Source organism: Thamnophis sirtalis, unplaced genomic scaffold (assembly GCF_051295495.1).
Source record: "Thamnophis sirtalis isolate CommonGarterSnake01/CBP01778 unplaced genomic scaffold, rThaSir2_p1.2 scaffold_13, whole genome shotgun sequence".
NCBI lineage: Eukaryota > Metazoa > Chordata > Lepidosauria > Squamata > Natricidae > Thamnophis > Thamnophis sirtalis.
In genome coordinates this window covers 19,535,433-19,559,483 of record NW_028261393.1, presented here as the reverse complement: position 1 = coordinate 19,559,483, position 24,051 = coordinate 19,535,433, and the positions used below count along the sequence as shown (strand labels likewise).

The following is a 24,051-nucleotide window of genomic DNA, read 5'->3' as shown; positions in this document are numbered from 1 at the left end:
TTCGCTTTGTGCCTGTAGCAAGTGCCCAGATTTGAGAAATAGGAATCTCACACCTCCACCTCAATCACAGCCATAATCATTTTGGCAGTTCCAAATCAAGGGTGTCACTTCTGCTTGTGGTTATGGCAGAGCACCAGTAAGACAGGGGTCTCCAACCTTGGTAACCTCAAGGCTTGTGGACTTCAACTCCCAGAATTGAACTCTGGGAGTTGAAGTCCACAAGTCTTGAAGTTGCCAAGGTTGGAGACCCTTGCTGTAAAAGGTTAGGGAGCCATTGCCATTAACTCAAGAGCTGAAGCTCAGGATCTCCTTCAGGCCAAGTGTTTTGGCTAACTCCATCCAGTTGCACGGAGGCACCCATCCGTCTGCCAGCAGCAAAATTGCTGCTATCCAATATAAGAAAGACACTGCCAATCAGTGAAGTCTTTAGAACCATGTTTCTCAACCCTAGCAGCTAGCATGGATGGATTTTGAACCCTACAATTCCCCAGCCCTGCTCGTTAGGGAATTCTGGACTTGAAATCCAGCCATCTTAAAAGTTGCCAAGACTGAGAAGCACTGCTTTAGAATATCTGCCATTTCCCTCTGATAGCTTCTTCTATTTCTTCTCTTGAGAAATTGCATAGTGATGGGGCTTTTTCCAAAGTGGGTAGAGGCCTGAGTCCTTCTCCTGCTGCAAACTTTTTAAAGATTCAGAAGAAACCTTGAAGAGCGTGGGATGATTATTTGTGAGAGTTGGTAGTAGCCGTGGGTATACTTTAAATCTGGTGATTACTTCATGCCCTTCCTCAGTAGATTCTTGGCATGTTTTTGGAGTCACATTTTGCCAGCAATTGTATAGGATTGATCTCCCCCACACACACACACTTATATTCCTATAACCAGGGGTGAAATGCTACTGGTTCGGACCGATGCTCCCAAAGCAGTAGTAAAAAATGCTACCTGTTCAGGCGAACCAGTATTTCCAATGATCAGCTGTGACATGCAATTTAGATTAGCTAGAATTGTCGGATTTCTTGCTTCCTAGCTAATCTAAATCGCATGGCACGGTGGATTCCCCCCCCCTCACTGTTCTATTTACCTTTGCAGACGTAGAAGGCTTCAAAATGCTTCTTTTTTAGTGGTCTGTGGCGCACCTGAGATGCGCAAGGTGTGCACTCGCTAACAGACTAACCAAACCGGTAGCGGACTTCGGAGGATTTCACCACTGCCTATAACTGTCTATGGGAATGAGAACCTAGCTGTTGTAAGGCACCTACCACCCACTAAGAGTATCCCAGAGTTTGAAGGAAACTTAAAGAAACTATTGTAGTGACCAGTTTTGGGCACCACAATATAAAAAGAATGCCGAGACTCTGGAAAGGGTGCAGAGAAGAGCAACAAAAATGATTAGAGGGCTGGATGCTAAAACATAAGAATGATTGCAGGAATTGGCTATGTCTAGTGAAAAGAAAACTAGAGGAGACATGATAACAGTGTTCCAATATTTGAGGGGCTGCCACAAAGATGAGGGGGCTCAAACTATTTTCCAAAGTACCTGAAGGCAAGACAAGAAACAATGGATGGAAACTAATCAAAGGGAGAAGCAACCTAGAGCTTCCTAAGAGAGGAAACAATTTACTAGTGGAAAAGCTTATCCTCAGAAGTTGTGGATGCTTCAACAGTGGAGGCTTTTGAGAAGCGATTGGACAGCCATTTGTCTAAATGGTATAGGGTCTCCTACGCGAGCAGGGGGTTGGACGAGAAGTCCTTTACAACTTTATTACTCTATTATTTTCTAAGCCTTCCTGTCAGGATTAGAACTGGCATCCCATACAGCAAAGAGGTGGTCCCTGAGACCCCAAGACTCCTGAAATTCTTCACTTCTGAACTATTCTTAGATGGGATGTGACTGGAGAACAGCTCCTAACCCAACTTTAAAAAAGCATCCATCTGCCTGCTTGCTAAGTGGGAAAAGGATGGTTAGGATGCAAAAGGAAATTTGAGTGGCAGGGAGATAGGCATGGAGGAAAAATGCTAGGTAAGCTGGAAACCAAAAAGAAAAATAAATCTGTGTCTGTGTTTGTGTTCGTTCCAGTATAACTCTGGAATGCCTCGAGTAATTTCAAACTTGGTACATAGATGACTTACTCTCTAGAAACAAATATTGTGGGGGTAAGACACCCTTAACACCCCTCGGGGTGTGTGTTCTGTTAAGATACAGCCTGTTGTGCCTTAAAATGGCTTCTACTGTACAGCGCATTGGAGTTGCCATGCTAACGGCTTCGCAGTACTCCACAAGGGGGCTCCCTCTGGTAAGGGGGAAAATCCAACATTAGAAATTACACTTCTGGGGGCACAGGGAAAACATTTTTAACTAATTTAATCGTCGCCAAAATAAAGGCTCGGAGAGAAGTTGCTTTTGCCATCGCCTCTTCAGGAATTGCACCGACGTTCATGGAAAGAGGGAGGACAGCCCATTCCACACTTTTGTTGCCACTTGACATTGCCATTCCTGTCTAATACAGGATTGGGATAAATAAATACCTGGGCAACATCATGTTCTCAGCTAGTAAGATATAAACATAGCATAGAATGAGAGAAAGGGATAGCACAGAAGACGTGCTGGAGAACAGAGGAAATATATAGGAGTTTAAATAGAGGGGAAAAGGTATCAGCTGGAAAGGCAAAGTTGAAGCTTTAAACAACGAAGAAACAGACCACGGGGATGGAGATTATGACTATGCAACCTTAATGGAAAGCCTTTGTTGAAGTCCGGATTAACTCAAAGTGCCTCGTCCTAACATATCCCTTAATGTAGGAGAGAGGATGATTCTTGTCCAGTGATTTTCCAAGAGGTCCGTTGAGCAGCCCACTCGCCTACGTCCTGTCCCTCCGTCAATGCAAAATCCCGGCTTGTTAATGGATTCGCCCACCCAGAGCATGCTGTCAATTAAAGCTAAAGCTGTATGAAAGCTCACACAACGGGTGCCGATTGTAAACAGCCATCTGGAGGGAAATGGACTTGGTGAAAAGCTTTATCAGTTCATTAGCTCCCAGCCAGAGATTTGTGGGCTTTCTTTTTTTTTTTTTCTTAAAAAAAAAATAGGGCATTGCTAATCTACCTCCGTGTTCAGACTTGCATTCGGGGTCTGCAGCAGAGAGAGCTGCACCCCTAAGGTGCAGTGGGAGCCAACTTGACAGTTGATAAAAGAATGGAGCGCACCAACCCTTGATCCTTGTGAGCTTTAAAAGCCAAGCTTGCAATCTTGAGCCTGGGGCCAGGTTGCCTTCCCTCCGTTTTGCCAAACGAAGCCACAAGGTTTAAACAGGATACATACAAACCCAATCGGTGGTTCCAAGCAAGGGAGTGCAGACCTCGGCACTTCAATCACAGTTGGTGTTCACACAGTACAGTGCGGTAAAGAAAAATGAGTCATTACCGAACACATCAAGTTTGCATCAGGCCTAATTAGCTGGATGTCATAACAAACGCATGTGGTAGCTTGATTAGAAACACTGCCTGTAAAATGAAGGTTCCTTGAAACTGGTGAGATTGAACACAGATTAATGGCCTGATTTTATCTTCTTTTAGCACGTGTCCTCTTCACTCTTATGGTATCCTTACAGAGCTGAGTTGGTCTAGTGCAGGGGTGTCAAACTCAATTTCATTGAGGGCCGCATCAGGGTTGTGTTTGACCTCGGAGGAGATGGATGGGCTGGCCAGCTCCGTGGCACGACAAAACCGCGCTCGACTAAGCCGCGCCCGATTAAACCGCGTCGCTGACGTCATCAACAAGGCGACAACAGCGAGCGCGGAGAAAGAAGGGAGCTTTAAATAGCGCTTTGAAAGCAAGCCGATTCAACTTAAGGTAAGGGTTAGCTTTAGGGTTAGGTTTAGGGTTAGGTTAAGGGTTAGGGTTAGGTTAAGGGTTAGGTTAGGGTTAGGGTTAGGGTTAGGGTTAGGGTTAGGTTAAGGGTTAGGATTAGGTTTAGGGTTAGGTTAAGGGTTAGGTTTAGGATTAGGATTAGGTTTAGGATTAGGTTTAGGGGGGTTAGGTTTAGGGGTTAATTTTAGGTTTAGCGTTTACAGCGTGCTTCTGTCTCCGCGCTGTTGTCGCCCTGTTGATGACGTCAGCTACGCGGTTTCGTCAAGCGCGGTTTCGTCGAACGCGGTTTTGTGGTGGAACCGGCCAGCTCAACGTCACTTATGTCAGGGGCGCCTGTGGTGGCCCGAGTGCTTGCTGGTGAAAGCAGGCTCCTGAACCCCGTTTTCTGTTGCCATCACCTCCTGCAACCCTCTGCCAGCAAAAACAGAGCTCCGTTTTTGCTGGCAGAAGCACCGCAGGCCAGTCCTTCCCTGTTTCTAGGGAGGTCTAAGTACCCTGCAGGCTGAATCCAGCCCCTGGGCCTTGAGTTTGACACCCCTCTTCTAGTGGTTAAGGCACCAAGCTGGAAAGTAGGGGACTGTGAGTTCAAGTCCCACCTCATCATGCAAACCAGCTGGGTGACTGAGCCACTCCCTCTCAGCCCAACTCACCTTACAGGGGTGTTGTGAGGAAAATAAAAAGAAGATATATTGCATGTGTTCGCCACTTTCAGTTATTTGTAAAAATAAAAAAGGCAGGGAGTAAAAAAAATAAACGTAATGTATCCTGTAATGGAAGCTGAAAAGGGTCTTCTGCAGTCACGACATAAGCCTAAGATTGAAAATCAGGCTTGTCAGATATTACATCTTTTCTATCCTGCTCTGTGGGGTGGAGAGTTGGTCTCTGACAGAAAGCCACTTGAAGAGACTAGATAAAGTGTTTCTCAACCTTGGCAACTTGGAGATGTCTGGACTTCAAGTCCCAGAATTCCCCAGCCAGCATTCGCTGGCTGGGGAATTCTGGGACTTGAAGTCCAGACATCTCCAAGTTGCCAAGGTTGAGAAACACTGGCTAGAAGCATATGAAATGTGGATTTGCAGGCGGCTATTACGTATAAGCTGGGTTGGCAAAATCAGAAATGAGGAGGTGATAAGCCCTCTGGGGAAGCCAAGGGAAATTATCAAAACTATTAAAAAGCGAAAATTAGAATATTTTGGACATGTGATGCGACACCCAGAAAAATACAGCATCCTTCACTTAATCCCCCAGGGAAAAATTGTAGGCAAACGAGGTCCAGGCAGAAGAAGAACATCATGGCTTCAGAACTTAAGGGACTGGTTTGGACAAAGCTCAGCAGCACTTTTTTGTGTAGCTGTTGACAAAAATAGGATGGCCGAGGTCCGATGATGGATGTGGCACAAGAAGAAGAAATGGGAGCTGAAAACAGCCAACCAGAACAGCTTGTATTCCATTGCAGTTTAGTATGGGAAACTGCTCTGGTGCTATTACCTTACGTGCACCTTCTGAGGTCAGGGGTTTCTTCAACCACTAGAAGGTTCCACAGCCAAGGGGAAACTGGCAAAAATGTGTTGGATGCGGTTGCTTGGCAACAGAGGACATTTCAGAGTCTGCCTCTTGTCACGGTTTCTTGCAGTTTCTCTCTGGCGTGGGGATCCTGTGGTGTTTTTGGCCGATTTGGAAGAGCTTGCTGGAGAAGCAGCTGTTTGGGGATCTGCTGCCACAGATGGCATTCGTGAGGATGGGCCTATCAGTGATAATAGCTACCGTATTTTTCGGATTATAAGATGCATCTTTTTCCCTCAAAAAAGAGGCTGAAAATCTGGGTGCGTCTTATACACCGAATACAGCATATATTTTTTTTGCCTCCCCAAATCCCACCCCCTTCACCAAAATGGCCATGCATAACCTTTAGGAGGCTTTCAGGGTGCTCCTGGGGGCTGGGGAGGACAGAAATGAGCAAAAAATGGGCCGTTTTTTGCTCGTGTTTGCTCCCACCCCGCAGGAGCACTTTACAAGCTTCCTAACAGCTATTCATGCCCTTTTTTCAAAAAACAAAAACAAAATGGGAGGTTTGCAGAGTGCAAAAACTTTTTTTTTAAATTTGCCTCTTACTCCAAAAAATACAGTAAATGAAACCTTTGCCTTAAAACTGGCTCAATCAATGGTCATGATGGTGTTGAGTTTGTCAAATGAACATTCACGGAGTCCTCGACTTTTCATTTAGTGGCTGTTCAAAGTTACAACAGCCCTGAACAATGTGACTTAAGGATTGTTTTTCACACTTATGACCGTCACAGCATCCCCATGGCCATGTGATCAAAATCCAGCCACCTGGCCACTGGTTCATATTTATGACCGTCCTGGGATCAAGTGATCCCTTTTTGTAACCTTCTGACAAGCAAAATCAATCACGTTACTAACTTGGCAGCTTCAGTGATTCGCTTAGCAACCATGGCAAGAAAGGCTGTAGAACGGAGCAAAGCTCACTGAAGAAATATCTCACTTAGCGACATAAATTTTGGGGATCAAATGCGGTCATAAATCGAGGACTATCTGTATTGCATAAAGAAGCTTTTCCTTTTATCAGCCTGAAATCTCTCCATATTTAACCCCGGAGACACAACCTAATACAGTCATCCTTGACTTGCAGCCGTTCATTTAGTGACTGTTCATTCAGTTGCAGCAGCACTGAAAAAAGTGATTTACAACTGGTCCTCCTACTTATGCCCAATACAGTATCCACATGGTCAAAACTAGGGGGCTTGGCAACTGGTATGCATTTACAACAGTTGAAATGTCCCAAGGTCTCATGTTCACCTTTTCCGGCTTCCAACAAGCAAAATCAGTGGGGGAAGCTGGATTCATTTAATGATCACGTGATTCACTTAACAACTGCAATGATTTGCTTAACAACCATGGCACAAAAGATTATAAAATGAGGTGGGTCTCACTTAACAACCTCCAGTTATCATTAATACAGGTAGTCCTCGAGTTACAACCACAGTTGAGCCCCACATTTAGGTTGCTAAGTGAAACATTTGTTAAGTGAGTTTGCCCCATTTTGTGACTTTCCTTGCCACTGCTGCTAATTGAATCATGGTATTTGTTAAGTAAGTAGCCCGGTTGTTAAATGAATCTGGCTTCCCCATTGACTTTGCTTGTCAGAAGGAGATCACGTGTCCCCAGGACATGGCAAACGTCATAAATACGAGTCAGTTGCCAAGCAGCTGAATTTTGATCATGTGACCCTGGAGATGCTTCAACGGTCGTAAGTGTGAAAAACAGTCGCACGTCACTTTTTTCAGTGCTGTTGTGACTTTGAACAGTCACTAAACGAAAAGTTTAGGATTGAAAAGATGTATTTGATGGGTGGTTTCATTATTAATAAAATCCGTTTATTACAAATAGCAAACAGTTTATAATAGCTTTTTTCTTTTCCAATCTCCTTCCAGGTAATGAATATCCGCAAAGTCCTGAATAGAATTGAGAAACCTCACGGACTTTACCCGAACTTTCTCAGTCCGGTCACAGGGAACTGGGTACAGCGTGAGTATTCAGACCCTCTTGGCTGAGCCAAAGGGATGTTTATCAATGCATGTCAGACTTCTAGTGTGACTCCTGAATTAAGGCAAAGATTTGCAAATTCTTTCTTTCCTCAATGCCAATTGAGAGACTCCTTCTGCAAGCCATCTCAAAGCAAGTCCTTTGAACAGGTGTGAGGCAGCCATCTCTGCTGTCCTTCTTGCCAAGTGTCTCTTAATACACAAAACCACAAAAGACCAAACAGGATGGTAGGCGGATTTCAACATATCTACAATATCCATCTCCCCATTAGGAGTGAGGGATATTTCTTTTCCCCCGTTTTTTGGTGGGGGGGGAGCAATTCCCTTCTACAGTTACAAAACATGGATTAGAAATCCTTTACAGGAGAAGGCAGTAAGAGGGACATGGTGGCTTGGTAGCTAAGATGCTGAGCTTGTCGATCCGAAAGGTCGGCAGTTCCGCAGTTCGAATCCCTAGTGCCGCGTAACAGAGTGAACTCCCGTTACATGTCCCAGCTTCTGCCAACCTAGCAGTTTGAAAGCACGTAAAAAAAAATGCAAGTAGAAAAATTGGGACCACTTTGGTGGGAAGGGAACAGCGTTCCATGCACCTTCAGCATTTAGTCATGCCTGCCACATAACCATGGAGACATCTTCAGACAGCGCTGGCTCTTCGGCTTTGAAACGGAGATGAGCACTGCCCCATAGAGTCAGGAACGACTAGCACACATGTGCGAGGAGAACTTTTACCTAGGGAAAGCAGAAGGAACCTGGAAGGATAATAGCTGGGGCTCCCGATCATGCAATATCCAAACTGGTGGAGATGGAAAAGGTAGAGTCATATAGGAGCACTTTCCTAGAAGTGAAGCAGAATGTAATTTTGCAAAAAGAAAAATAACAGCTGGAGCTTGAGACCTAGCACAGGGTTACACTTGAAATGAACCAAAGGAAAAAAAATAAGAACAGTGTTTCTCAACCTTGGCAGCTTGAAGATGGATGGACTTCAACTCCCAGAATTCCCCAGCCAGCTTGAAGTCCATCCATCTTCAAGCTACATTAGAGCATAAGGAGATGTATATGCTTTTAGGCTGCTATCTAACAAAATGAAATTCAGTGATGAAAAAAGGAACGTTCTACTTTTAGGTAAGAAAAACAAAAAGCACAGGTACAGTATATGTGGTACCATACTCAATAGTAGTAACTGTGAGAGGGATCTTGGAGTCCTAGTGGACAAAAAGAACTTTGGCAGCTTCAGTCTAGCAGAAAGAAGATTTAGGGGAGACAGGACAATTATTATCTATTTGTTAAAAATTATTGTATTACAAATTGTTAAAAAAAATACACCAAAACGCAAAAAAATGGGAACTACAAAAACAAAACCCAGAAGCAAACTGTAAACATGTGCAGAGGAAAAACAGAAAGCCATAATGAGCAAAACTCAAATGAAGGGGGGAAATGATGAACCAGCTAGGTATGCCCGTTGTATATCAAGAATTAAACAATGTAAGGAAATGTCAAATTCAGAGGGGGGGAAAAATACTCTTTTCTCGCAAAGCATCATGCCAAAAAGAGAAACATGTGGCACCATTTTTGCTAATTAGTGGAGGGAAAAGTATTTGCAAAAGTGAACGATTCCACACATGCTTTGAATCCAATAGTTAATGTCCAGAATAAGAATGCTTTTTCAATTGCTCCAAATAGCTTGCTTAGTATTTCCCCATGCCTAAAATAACCAAATTGGAGGAGACAGATGTACTGAAGTGAATTAAGAGAAACTACAGGGAAAATGGGCAGGGATTACTTTCCTTGGCCATAGGATTGGGCATGTCCAGGTTTGCCCTAAGCTTTCTCTCAAACCATCCTAAAAAAACTATACCCATGATGGCCAACCTATGGCATGAGTGCCAGAGGTGGCATGCTGAGCCCTCTCTGTGGGCACAGCTACCTTCACCAGCTGCTCTTCTCAATTCCGTCACACGCATGCATGCTGGATAGCTGGTCTGGTGTGCATGCGCACTGGCCAATTGCTCTCTTCTGAGTTCTGTCGTGTGCATGCATGCACATGTGTGCAATGGGACATAGAAGAGCGGCTGTCCACCGAACACATGCGCACCACCCAGCTGCTCTCTTCCAGGTTCTGGCACTCCGCCGCTGCACACACAGTTTCGGCACTAGGTACCGAAAAGGTTAGCTATCACCGCCATAGGGTAACAGTAAATGAGGGACACGGTGGCTCAGTGGCTAAGACGCTAAGTTTGCCAACCAGAAAGGTCGACAGTTTGGTGGTTCAAATCCCTAGCGCCGCATAACAGAGCAAGCTCCCGTTACTTGTCCCAGCTTCTGCCAACCTCGCAGTTCGAAAGCATGTAAAAATGCAAGTAGAAAAATAGGAACCACCTTTGGTGGGAAGGTAATAGCCTTCCGTGCCCCTTCGGCGTTCAGGCATGCCAGACACATGACCACAGAGATTTCTTCGGACAGCACTGGCTCTTCGGCTTTGAAACGCAGATGAGTACCGCCTCCTAGAGTCGGGAACAACTAGCACATATGTGCGACGGGAACCTTTATCTTTACTTCACATACATTTGTATCATTTTACTGATGGTAAATGATGAGGGGGTATATACATTTGCATCCTAGGTTAGATGGCGTAGAAAATAAATTTCACTGGTGCTTATTCTTTCTCTTGCTCTCTCATCACTTGTTTTTTTCTAGCTTTGGGGGGAGGTGACTCGTATGTCCTTGGATACCCTGGAGTATTGATGCTGAGATTAAAAATAAAATGCCCCCATCCCCAGCATGCTATTCCCATTATAATCTGTTCAGGTTTTGCCCCCAGGCAGATTTCCCTGCAAAGGTTCTGCAGCAGGGCAGTCTGAAGAGGTAGCCATGGAAAAGTCCTCGGTATTCTGGAGACATCTTCACACCTGGCGCCAGGGTGTTTTCTCTTCCTCCCCTCCTTCAACCTGCTCCTTCAAATGTCTCTAATATTCATTCCAGGCTTCGAATCCCACTTAACAAAATGCCAATGAACTCTCCAGATGCTGTGAGTTCAATCTGTGGCTGAGATTTTTTTTGACTTGCAAATTTCTGAACTTGCAATGCAATCGTGTCCCTGAGTATTTTGTGCTGTTTTGACACTTGACTCCAAGATTCTCTTCTTCCTTTTCCCTTCACAAGGGAGGAAGTGGCTGACAGAGAAAGACAATGATGGATAAGGCTGTATTTTTATTTCCGTTCAAAGGGAATTGCAAAATCTGTTGGGAACAAAATCAGCTTCCTGAACAACTTTGTTTCTTTGTTTATTTATAAACCAAGTTTCTTGCCCTTAAGGTGATGTTAAGAACATAAAGGAATCAAAGAATTATCAAACTGAAGGAAAGTGCATTATATGACTTCATAGCAATAGCACTTAGACTTATATACCTCTTCACAGTGCTTTTACAGCCCTCTCTAAGTAGTTTACAGAGTCAGCCTATTGCCCCCACCAATCTGGGTTCTCATTTTACCCACCTTGGAAGGATGGAAGGCTGAGTAAATTTTGAGCCAGTCAGAATCGAACTCCTGGCAGTGAGCAGCCTGAAATACTGCATTCTAACCACTGGGAGGGAGGAAGGAAAAAAGCAATAGCACTTAGGCTTATATACCTCTTCACAGTGCTTTTACAGCCCTCTCTAAGCAGTTTATAGAGTCAGCCTATTGCCTCGAACAGTCTGGGTCCTCATTTTACTCACCTCGGAAGGACGGAAGGCTGAGTCAGCCTTGAGCCTGGTGAGATTTGAACTGCAGGCAGCGGCAGGCAGCAGAAGTAGCCTGCAGTACTGCACTCTAACCACTGTCACCTCGGCTTATAGATACAGTATATTAGTAGTCCCACAATAACAGTACTTTGTACCTTGTAGTAGAAAAATTTGGGTCCAGAACTTAATTGGTCATTCACTTTTTACACCACTCAAATGAAGTTGCTAGACAAAAACAGCGCAAAATTATTCAATCTTGACTCCTTTGAGAAGACACCAGAGAGAGGCAGTTGTATCTGGATGATGGGCTAATGATCTGTTGTTGTTTTTAAAATTATTATTTTGTGGTCCCTCTCTCCCCTTGACCCCTTTGAAGGAATTTGGGCATTAAAAATACAAAAGGAGCAGGATAATTTCCCAAGTGTTTGTGTTCCTTTGCACGTTTCTTACTGGAGAGGACGTTCTCCAGTTGGCTAGAATAAAATGTATAAAACATTAGTCAACCGAAGTATCTTCAGTACAGTTGCTTGACTTTTCTAATCACAAGTTGTCTCCTTCTTCTTCCCGTCACTGTAGATCACGTCTCTATCGGTGGCCTGGGGGACAGTTTTTATGAATATCTGATCAAATCTTGGCTCATGTCAGATAAGCAAGATAGCGAAGCCAAAACCATGTATGATAAAGCTCTGGAGGTAAGGTGGAGAATGAAGCATCATTCCTTTTGCCCTTGATCAGCAGCAAATATCAGAAACCCCACAGAGAATGGAGAAGGATGGCCAAATCAGGAGTGGGCTGCTGGGGATTCGCACAGGTTCGGCCAATCCTCAAGTCAAATTCGCACGAGTTCGGCAAATCCCTAAATGCCACCCCTGGCTGGCCAAGCCCACACCACCCCGCCCTTCCCACACCACACCACCCCTCCCAGGAGACTCCACATGGCCCGTTCATCATTCCAGGTAAGTGCAGAGGCCATGTGCAGCATCTGGAAGGGCAAAAAGCAGGCCTACCAGAGGTTCCAGAAGTCCAGAAATGGGCCTGTTTCCAGCCTCCGGAGCCCGGGGGAAGCAGTTTTCACCCTTCCCAGGCTCTGGAGGCTTTCCCTGAGCCTTTGGGAGGGTGAGAAATGGCCCTCCCAGAAGGTCTGGAAGATGGGAAATGGGCTAGTTTCTGGTGTCCAGAGCCCAGAGGAAGCAGTTTTCACCCTCCTAGAGGCTCGAGGAAAGACTTGAGCCTGGGGAGGGTGAAAAATGCCCCCCGTCCCATTGTGGTGGAGACAGCCAACTAGACCACACCCAGCCAGCAAATGGGGCAGTAAACCCATTGCTAAAGGATCTGAAGCCCACCCCTGGCTAAGATTCAGATCTTACCTTTGCGCAGAATCACCAGGCTGACTTAGGCCACCGAGCCATCCTTCCAACATTAAGTTTGGTTTGGGCATCATGATTCAGAAACAGGATGTTTTCCAAACGGGATTCTCATTCCAGGTTTTCCATCTCTACAGAGGCCTCAGAAGAAAATTAAAAGCTTGTGGTTGAATCCGAATCCTAAACAGTAGTTAGTTTTAACCATGGTTTGTTTGTTTATTCCATTTCTGTAGCCACCCATTTCAGTCAATGACTTGGAACTGCTTACGGTTCCAAAAGTATAAAAACGATGAAAACAATAAAGTAACAAAATAAATTTACACAGCAGCCAAGATATAACTTAGCCAAAATATAACTTAGCCAGTTATATTCATTCATTTCTTTTAATACTAGCAAACTCCACGACACACGAAATTTTGAAGAGTTTGCTTCATAATTAACGTTTAAGAATGGCTCGTTGGCTTCAGGAAACATGGCAAATGGCAGTCATTCAGAATCAAAACCATTTCAAACGGCTTCGTCAACTCTGGTGCCCTTTTGCTTCCTTGGTGAAGCAGCCTGTTTCCAAGGGCAAAGTCTTTGAAACATTTCAAGCATTTTTGTACAAGAAAAAGAAAAACACAAGAGATATTTTGAGTTCCAACTTCTGCTAGGATGCTCTCCACAGGAGGTTTTGAATTCAGTTAGAGAAGTTGTGTACAATGGCTGAACAAAACTAGGCTTACACAAGGCGTGTCCAGCCGGTGGCACATGGGCTTTATGGAGCTCCGCATGGCTAGTAAACTTTTAACATTGTTATGTGATTTTGCATACATTAATTGTATTATCTATTTCCTTAATGGCGAACCGATGGCACGGGTGCCAGAGGTGGCACACAGAGCCCTCTCTGTGGGCATGCATGCCATCGCCAGCTGCTCTTCTGGTTTCCAGCACAAACATGTGCACCAGCCAGGTGGTCTTGGGAAAATGGCCCAAAAACGGCCCAAAATCAGGCCATTTTTGTGCCGGTTTGGGGCCGGTTTTTGGGCTGTTTTTGGCCCGGAAAACTTTCTGAAAATGGCCCAGAAAACAGCCAGAACTGGCCCAGATTGTCTTTGGGTTTCCGACGCATGCACGCACGTTCCAGTTTGGGTACTCTGTGCCGAAAAGGTTCGCCATCCCTGATCTATTTTATATGCTTCCTAAGAGAATTCCTCTTCACTCAATGTGGCCCAAGAAAGCCAAAAGATTGGCCAAGAAAGCCTTAACGGTTCCAAACTCTTCTTTATGGTGATGCTGGATAAGGCAATAGGCAACTCAGAGGATCCGATGATCCTATTCCCATTGCCATAAAAGATGATTTAATGTGTTCTCCGAACTAGCCACAGGTTTTAAGAGCAATGAGAGTGTACTATAGTCTATTTTGAAACTGGAGAAAAACCCAAGTGGACTGTATTTGGGGCTAGAGGATGTAATATTGCCAACACAGAGGTACCTATCCCTGAAGGAGTTCTGCATTTCTCATGGTTTTTTTTAGCCTGGTTGTGTGGTTCAGTTTTGGTTGAATCATGGACATTTGCAGGATGAGAGGAAAGGGCAAGGGAGCCTCAATGCATGATGATCTCATCCGCACAAATGAGGCAATTATGTAATCTGCGTCATCTCTGGTTCACGGACACCTTAAGGGTTGATTCATCCGATAAAATTACGGATGAATGGCTCAACAAGTAAATGGGTTCACGTCAATAGAAAAGGCGGCGAGGATAAATGCCGTTCCGCCTAACTTTGGCCTGATGAATTGAATATCTGCACTGCAAATTGTAGAGCTGGACTCCAGCTGTGACAAAAAAAAAGCCTGCAGCTCTTGAAAAGCTTTGGAAGTGGTAACTTTGGCAGGAGAAGTTAAAATATCATTGCACTCCCCACCATTGTGAAGACTTATCAAAAGCCACTTCTTTACATCTTTATTCTTCCTTTTTTATTTTTTCTCAAGTTCTCTTTCCTTGCACTTTTTGCTTTCTCTTTGCTTTCTTTTTTTCTTTAAATCAATATTAGTGTATTTTTGCTTTTATGTTTGTTTATGCTTTTTAAAAGATTCGAGAACAATCTATATCTATGTACATAAAAACGGCTGTGTGTATGTGTGTTCCAGCATAACTCTGGAACGCCTCGAACAATTTCAACCAAACATGATACACAGATGACTTGCACTCTGGAAACAAATACTGTGGGGGTAAGACACCCCCAACCCCTGGGGTGTGTGTGTGTTATGTGAAGATACAGCCTGTTGTGCCATAAAATGGCTTCTATTGCACAGCCGTAAAATGTTTTCTACTGTACAGTGCAGTGGAGTTGCCATGGTAATGGTTTCAAAGTACTCCAGAAGGGGGCTCCCTCTGGTAATTGGGAAAATCCAAAATTAGAAATTAGATTTGGTTCAGATATTTTCCCCCTATAAATAAATACCCGGACAACACTGGGTTATCAACTAGTTGTGTTTGTATATACTAAAAATCCTTCATATACAGCTATTGTGTTACTCCGTTTTTATCTACTCTAAGCAGCAGATGCTCACTGCCTCCAATGGGTGGCTCCAATCACCCTTTGGAATCTTCCTTGGGTCTTGGCCACCAAAGTCAATGAGGAAACTAGCAGGAAACAGCAAATTATAGTCACACAAGTGCTTCACATAACAACCTTGCAGCCTCATTTAACAATTGCAACAAGAACTGGTGAAACTGTTGTCGCTTAGGGGCACAATCACATGACATGACATGACATCATACATAACAAAGTTTCCAGTCACAATTGTGGATGTTAAGTGAAGACTAACCTATGCTTAAAAACTGCAACTAGCCCACTATAAGGCCACCTGTGTATTCACTGCTTCTTGCTACTGGAATTATATAGCACTGATTCTTCATGCCCTGTATTGGTTGCTGATTGGTTTCTGGATACAATTTAAGTTCGTATCCAGTCTGTTTCCATATTACAATGTACGGTGTTGAGATGCAAAGCTTTTTGAAGCAGAGACTAGATGACCACTACAATGGCCATCTCCTTTCATACACTATATTGCCAAAAGTATTCGCTCATCTGCCTTTCCTCGTATATGAACTTACTTAAGTGACCTCCCATTCCTAATCCATAGGGTTCAATATGACGTCGCTCCACCCTTTGCAGCTATAACAGCTTCAACTCTTCTGGGAAGGCTGTCCACAAGGTTCAGGGGTGTGTTTATGGGAATTTTTGATCATTCTTCCAGAAGCGCATTTGTAAGGGCTGAGTTGCTGTCATTCCCAAACACTTCCCAAACACTTCCACGTTCTTATAATACAGCTGACAGTTGACTGGAATATTTAGGAGAGGGGAAATTTCACAACTGGATTTGTTGGGCAGGTGGCATCCTAGCACAGTTCCATGCTGGAATTCACTGAGCTCTTGAGAGCGATCCATTCTTTCACAAATGTTTGTAAAAACAGTCTGCATGCCTAGGTCCTTGATTTTATACAACTGTGGCCATGGAAATGATTGGAACACCTGATTCTGATTATTGGGATGGGTGAGCGAATACTTTTGGCAATATAGTGTATATCGGGTGAAGCATTGGACCATTTGCATGCATAGTTTTTGACACTACCAGTGTACATATTTATAAATTGCTTCATTTTTCTTCAGGCCACACAAATAACTCGCTTTCTCTCTTTTTCCAAATGCTGTGAAATTTAGGCCATAGAAAAGCACCTTGTCAAAAAATCGCCCGGTGGGCTAACCTACATTGCTGAATGGCGAGGAGGCATCTTGGACCATAAAATGGGGCACTTGGCTTGCTTTTCTGGTGGCATGATCGCCCTTGGAGGGGAACACGCCCCGGAAGAAGAGAAACAGCACTATTTGGATCTAGCTGGGGAAATCACACACACTTGTCATGAATCTTACATTCGCTCAGGTAAAAATCTAAAAACCCAAGCCCATTTTTGAAAAAAGGTTCTGCGTACTCAACAGTTAATACCGTGTTTCCCTGAAAATAAGACAGGGTCTTAATTTTTTGACCCCCCCCCCAAAAAAAAACAAGCGCTTGGTCTTATTTTCAGGGAGGTCTTATTATTTTTGAGGTGAAGGAGGCAGCAAGCGGGGTCACCTCATGGCTGCTGCTGTGTTATCTTCAGGGAGGGCTTATTTTCAGGGGGGGGCTTATTTTAGTGCGTGTGTTCAAAAGCCTGATTGGGCTTATTATCTGGAGACACCTCCTGGAGAATCTATCACATCTAGGTTGGTTATCTTTTTTCCTCTTTTAATGTCTAAACTGAGGATCTGTCTACTTCCTTCAGTTGAGCTTGAATAGTGATGGTGTTTGCTTCTCCAGGTCAGATGTTTATAATGGAAATTTCACAGGCACTTAAGGCTTAGGATCAATTCATTTTTTCACTTCCAAGAGATCTGAAAAATGTTTCTATTTCACAGGGAAATTATTCCTAATATAGTTCTTGTTTAGTGAATTCACACATTCACCGCAAATTTTAGCTGACTCTGCAGCTATCAAAGCATCCTCTGACCATTCTGTTTTGTTGCTTTTGTTTTTGTTGTTGTTTCTGTGGCTAGATACCAACCTGGGCCCTGAAGCATTTCGTTTTGATTCTGGAGCGGAAGCAATGGCCACACGACTCAGTGATCGTTATTACATCCTGCGCCCCGAGGTTGTAGAGAGCTACTTCTACTTGTGGAGATTGACACATGACCCCAAGTACAGAGAGTGGGGTTGGGAAGCTGTCCAAGTAAGTCAGAAAAAGTGTTCTGAGCCTGATTCCTTTGACTAATGTCTAAACGTTGGTTTGAAGGTGTTGTCGGAGATCACATTTGTTTCCATCTCAAGTTGTGAGAATCTCACTTCTGCCAAGGGGGCTGCATTGTTAGGCAGTGCCAAGGGTATTAACTGGCCATCTGGCCCCGACATCCATGTTTTAGTAATTTACTTAGACCTTATGATTTGTTTTTAAAACAAATTTATTAAAAACAGATCATGCCAAACCAATCTTATTTCATTCTTCAATATAGTGACTACATTAGTAGACCAGAAAAATACTGTGAACATAATATACTTAGACTTCAGTAAGACATTTGACAAAGTAAACCACAACCTACTTCTTCGTAAGCTAGAAAAAAATGGGATAACTTCAATACTAGATGGATTCGCAACCAGCTGACAAACCGTACTCAACGAGTAATCCTTAATGGGTCTAAGTCTACATGGAGAGAAGTAAGCAGTGAGGAGCCACAAGGTTCCATCTTAGGCCGAGTACTCTCCAATATCTTCGCAAACAACTTAGATGAGGGAATAGAAGGGGAACTTTAACAAATTTGCAGATGTTACTAAGCTGGCAACACCCTAGATGATAGGTTCAAGATCCAGATGGATCTTGGCAGATTTGAACACTGGGCCCTATCTAACAAAATGAAATTCAGTGTAGAGAAAAGTAAAGTCCTACACTTAGGTAGGGAAAACCAAAAGTGCAAACATACAAACTGGGTGAGGGCAGGCTTAATAGCAGTGACTGTGAGGGGGATCTTGGAGCCTTAGTGGACAACCAGCTAAATTATGACAATCTGTTTTGGGATACACAAAAAAGGCAAAGAGTCATTTAGAGCCGGGCAGCCCCAAGATCAAATCAAATCAATAAATAAACGTCTACTGCTGGCTCAGAGCCTTCTATCTTCTATGCTGCACTCCTGAATAGTACCCTTCAGTTTGTGGCACCTGGCAGCCACAACGTCTAGTCTCTTTACGGATTCTAAAAGAAGCCCTGCTGGATTTAACTAAAAGCTTCCCTAGCACAAGGACCTTGATTCCAGCAGCGCCCAAGTCGATGATCCTTCATGGGCTTCCATGTAACATAAAATGAAGATTTGAGGACCCACAATTTCAGAAAAACTTCAGAAAGATTTCCTGAGGCTCTTATCTAAGTTCCCTTGCAAAACACAAGGAATGCCCGCCATCCCATCCTTGCATGGAATCAAAACAAAGTTTCCTTTAGAAACTATGGTTGCCTAGGTGAAAAAATTTGGTTGCAATGTTGAATTGGCTAAATGGGAAAGACTTTGGACACTCAATCAGAAATTAACAACGGCCACGGCTTATAAGGAAAATTTGTACAAGATGTTCTACAGATGGCACCTTCCCCCAGCACGGCTCTCCAAAAGGTTTAAATATTTGGTCCCAAATTGTTGGAAGTGCAAAAAAAAAACCAACCACCAGGCACCTTTTCCCATATGTGGTGGACATGCAATGAGGCCAGAAGATATTGGAGAATGGTACAATTATAGCTGGAGCAAATGGTGGGAGATCAAATTCTGTCCAAACCAGAAATTTTCCTCATAGGCATAATACCAGAGGGGTATAAGAAGGATGTGCTTTATTTAGCTATCCATGTATTGACTGCGGTGTGAATAACCTATGTGCAGTATTGGAGGGGGGGGGAGGTATCCCATCAGATTTAGACATAACTTAGAAAAATCTTGGCCTGTGCGAAAGAAGATAGGCTCACCCTAGAATTAAAAAATAAAGGGGAGTCGGAATATTATGAAGTTTGGAACAGATTTTATTATTGGTATAAGACAAGGTGACAAGACTGGAACAAATTGTAAATAATGTGATTGGATAGAAGCATAGATAATATACTAAATAGACTGACAGTGAATGGATAAGATTATGTGTATATACTGTGTTTGTTATGGCCATAACAGCTTCACTGCGCTGCACTATTTTAAATGCAAAAACAATTATATATAGTTACCTTTAGCCATCCAAGGGTGACCACAGAGCCGAGGTGGCGCAGTGGTTAGGGTGCAGTACTGCAGGCCACTTCAGCTGACTGTTATCTGCAGTTCAGCGGTTCTAATCCCACCGGCTCAAGGTTGACTCAGCCTTCCATCCTTCCGAGGTGGGTGAAATGAGGAGCCAGACTGTGGGGGCAATATGCTGACTCTGTAAACCGCTTAGAGAGGGCTGAAAGCCCTATGAAGCAGTATATAAGTCTAACTGCTATTGCTATTGCTATCTTAGCCTCAGTCTGTTCTATCCTACAGTAAGGATTGCTGTAGGGAAATTTATGGAAGGAAGACTGGCTCTCCTTTTTCTTTTGGAAACAAATTGCCTTGAAAGTGAAGCTAGGGTAGGACAACAGGCCAGGAGAATCTGCTCCAGTCCCTGGGCAATGCTAGGCCACCCAGTTGACCTCATGTAACAGTCATGGGAAGATGCAAAGAGGAGGAAGACTATACAGGCCATCTGGCCCAGTCCAGGAGGGGTAGAAAAGGGCAGCTGGAAGCCCAGCCGTCTGAGGGCTCCCAAAGGTGATTTTGCAAAAGACAACTGGACTTTCTCCACTTTTCCTTGAAGGCGTTTTGTTTTTCATCCAAGAAGCTTCTTCAATTCTGACTGAATGGTGAGGAATGGAAAGGATTTATACTCCTTGCACACAGCTGGTCATTTGCATCCTTTTAGAGAGTCATTGATGCTACCTTGAAGTTTTATCTGTGCCCTCAGAGTCACCTGAATAGTGCAAATGGATATGGAACCTTCCTTGGAACTGTTAAAAGGACTGTGTTGTAAACAGGAGATAGGGGATGTCATATTTCCCCCCCACCCCTCTATTGAGAGAGGATTGTTCAATCTTAATGTTTTAATACCTTAACATTAAGAGGGAGGAAAGTTCAGGTGCCTTTTAAAAAAAGAACACCTTTGGGACAACCGTGACCTGGATGACTGAGAATCTCCGTCAACATCTGAGGGTGTTGTGGCCAGCCAGCAGCCAGCAGAACTGGCAGCAGATTCAGACAGTGAGGAGGTTGGGGAGGAACATGGGCCAGTCCTGGAGTCTGGGGAAGGCTCTGATGAGGGCTCTGGGTCAGAGGCAGAGAGGGGGCCAGAGCCGTATGCCAGTTATCAGCTGCCTTCAGAGTCAGACATCAGTGAGGCAGACAAACAGCTGGAGCCTATTCCCAGTGTGTGCATGCGCAGAGTTGTCAGATAAAGGGAACAACTAAAGAATGGGAGTCAACTTGGGAGAAAGGCCATATGATGAATGGCCCCTCCCAGAGGAAATAAAAGAGGAGCGAAAGGGGAGTGGAGTTTGCAGGAAACAATTAGTTTGCTTAATTAGTCCGTGATTCTCCGAGACTCCTTGCCAAGTTTTGCAGATATCAGCCTGGCAGCTCTCCAAGCCAGATAAGGTCTGTGACTGTAAATCCTCCCTCGAAAAACTTTGCTGGATGTGAGCGAGCAGAATTCACAGTCAATTAATAAAAGGGTTTTTTTGTCGGGACAAGAAGTTTGCTTCATGCTCTTGGGAAGCCTCAGTCAGAACAGAAGTGGGTTCATGAGGCCAAGCAGAGCCACCATTGATTCCTGCTGCTGGTTAACCCCTCAGGACCCTCCCCCTCAGCAGCCCAGCACCTAGTAGGGTCACTACCACTGCCTCCCTCCACCCATGATGATGAAGGAGCACTGCTTTGCCATTCTTGGAACCGAGTTGACTTTCTTCTCTTCCTTGCTTTCCAAATCAGGCGCTGGAGAAATTTTGCCGAGTCGAAGCTGGTTTCTCTGGGATCCGCGATGTGTACACAACCACCCCAAGCCATGACAACATGCAGCAGAGCTTTTTTCTGGCAGAGACGTTAAAGTAAGTCCTGGGCATTTTCAATCTTTGACCGTCAAAAGAAGTTTGGGAAGGAGGATGTTTTTTCATGAAGCAAGTCGTGGGGGAATTCACAGTCCCCAAACATCAGAGTTAAAAACATCTTTAGAAGGAAATTCACTTATTGTGGTGGTAGTGTTGCATTCCCGTGACCAAGTTCTGATAAATGGCCAAAATACCACTGGCCTTTTGTGAAAAATAACTCAAACGGTGAGCCTGACTTCAGAATTCTCTCTTTTTTTATATAGTAATGTAAATAAAATTTACAATTGCCACAATAAAAAAAAATGAATAGCAACTTAAAAAGGAAAATAGATGGTGCAGAAAAGAAGAAAAGAAAAAAAATAAGAATGTAGCAAAGAAAAAAAGAAATATATAAAGAAATTACTTCCCCCTTCACCACAGGTATAAACAATTTTAGGAACTTATCAGACTATTTTTTAAAATAAAGGTAGTCCTTGACTTGTGACCACAATTGGGACTGGATTTTCCCTTGTTAAGCATGGTGGTTGTTAAGTGAGCCACACCCAATTTTAAGCCTTCTTTGTCATGGTTGTTAAGTGAAACATGTAAATAAGCAAATCCAACTTCCCCCATGTGATTTTTTTGTTGGAAACTGGCTGAGAAGGTCACAGTTGGTAATCGCGTGACCCCCAGGGTGCTGGAACAATCATGAGAACACACTAGTTGCCAAGCCCTCGAATTTTAATCGTGTTCCCACTGGGACACTGTGATCGTCGCAAATGCAACCATGAGTCACTTTTTTCCAGTGCTGTCATAACTTTGAAAAGTTGTTCAACAAATGGTGCTAAGTTGATCCATTCTTCCAAGGCCCCATCTCTTATCTACAACCAAATCCTTAAAGCCTTGTCATTTCGCTTCTGGTGTCAGCAAAGGACAGTTTTGGGTGCCAGACAGTGGTTCTCCATTTGAAGTGGGCTATTTCAACCATTTTGAAAGGGTTCAGAGGTTGAAATACAGCCAGTTTGAAACAGGCCTGTTTCAACACTAAACTGTTCACCTTGAAGATTTGGCACACTGCTGGTCCAGATTCTGTTGCATGTCTAATCCAAGGGTGGGGAACGATGGCCATTTGATGACTTATGGATTTCAAGTTCACAAGTCATAAAATGGCCATTGTTCCCCCTTCCTAGTCTAATCTCAAACCAACCAAGGTAGCAAGCCTAACATCTATACATATAAAAGCCAAATATCACTCACTCATCATGAAATCTCCAGAACTGTAAATCCTACAAACGTGAAATTTGGCATGCAGGCTCCTCTTGGCAACTAAGTGCTTGCTAAGAAAGGATTTTTTGAAATGACCATCCAATCATTAGTATTTCTTAAACAGTTTTATATTAACACACTCTGATGCTTAGGAGTTAGATGTTGTACTCCCCCTCCCCACTAGAAAGAACTCTGTTCCAACTGCCAATTGCCTTATATTAACACACTGATGCTTAGGAGTTAGATGTTGTACTCCCACTCCCCACTAGAAAAGAATTCTGTTCCAACCGCCAATTGCCTTATATTAACACACTCTGATGCTACCCCTTCGCTAAACCGGGAGTGGGCGTGGCCAGCGCACGACTCATCCGGCCTGTGGGCTGGGAGTTTAGACATTCTACTCCCCCTCCCCACCTGAAAAGAACTCTTTTCCAACCACCAGTTGCCTTATACTAACACACTCCAATGCTAAGGAGTTACACATTCTACATTAATTTTCAAGCTTTAAGTGTCAATGTATCAATATCCAACCCAATCACGTAGTTTCGTAGCGAAGCATGGGTTTCCAGCTAGTAGGCCATAAACAAATTATATCTGACCATTTCACCCAGCAAGCTTTCTTTGTTCCTCTCCTGGTTCTAGGTATCTCTATCTTCTGTTCTCTGAAGATGATGTGCTCTCCCTCAAGGACTGGGTGTTCAACACTGAAGCTCACCCGTTGCCTGTGAATCACACAGACTTTGCCCTGAAGACAAGCATGCAGTAGGAGCAACTTCGCCCTTCTGGGTTCTGTGAAGGGATCCGGAGGGGTTGCTTGCTTGCTTCTTTTTTTTTTTCCTCCTTTCCAGTAAAGGAATGCACATATTCCCGGAAAGGTATTTTGGGGGCATTCGTCCAATTCCGGACAGCATTATATCGGGGAGTATAAAAAAAACTGTGAAACAAGCACCTTCATGGGGGTTTTTTTTCCTCTGTGAGGAAACTTATAACCTGATAATTGGATGTTGATTACGGGCCATAAGACAGACAAAATCGCAGATGTTCCTTTCTATGAAGAATTTCTACGGAATCCACTGACTTTCGCTTTTGCGTGGCCAAAGGATCAGGAGTTTGCCATAAAATAGATGTCGGTTTGTGCCATTCTTCTTGCCCCAAACTTGCTCCCTCTTTTTTTTATATATATACCATTGATTTTTCTCCCCCACCTTTCTGACCTATACTTTTTTTTTTAAGCTGTACACATCTCAAGAGATCCTGGTTAAGGAGTCTTAATAAATCCCACGCACTTCTTTCTTTGCCCCTTTCCTCACCCATCTTTTCACTCTCTTCAAACGTTTGCCAACTTTTTCTTTTCTTTTTTGGGTTTTCCTGGGTTTTGCTTGATCACTTTCCTTTGATTCTGTTCCCCCCCCCCCCTTCCTCTGGAGCAAAACCTTACGAGGCATTTGTAATGATTTCATTTCTGTAATGCTCAGATGTGAAAAATGAAATAAAAATTCATGTCGGCTAAAAAAAGAAAAGAGAGAGAGAGAGAGACGTGTGGCTGGATGCTGCGGAAGGTTAGAAAAGAGGCAGCCAAGAGGCAACTGGAGGCAACCGGGACCTTGGCAAATTCCCCTGGTTTTTGGCTGCTG

The 24,051-nt window shown here is 43.8% G+C and overlaps 1 protein-coding gene across 2 annotated transcripts in view; it reads left to right on the top strand.

The window, feature by feature from the left end:
• Positions 1–23,705, top strand: part of MAN1C1 (mannosidase alpha class 1C member 1) — a 192,914-nt gene extending 169,209 nt beyond the window's left edge. For both annotated transcript variants that reach the window (XM_087727048.1, XM_087727047.1), the window contains exons 7-12: positions 7,322–7,415; positions 11,728–11,843; positions 16,224–16,443; positions 17,097–17,269; positions 21,057–21,172; positions 23,060–23,705. In XM_087727048.1, the coding sequence (XP_087583174.1) occupies positions 7,322–7,415; positions 11,728–11,843; positions 16,224–16,443; positions 17,097–17,269; positions 21,057–21,172; positions 23,060–23,183 (843 nt within the window). In that variant the 3' untranslated portion in view covers positions 23,184–23,705. The remainder of the gene's footprint in view (positions 1–7,321; positions 7,416–11,727; positions 11,844–16,223; positions 16,444–17,096; positions 17,270–21,056; positions 21,173–23,059) is intronic.
• Positions 23,706–24,051: the final 346 nt, after the last annotated feature.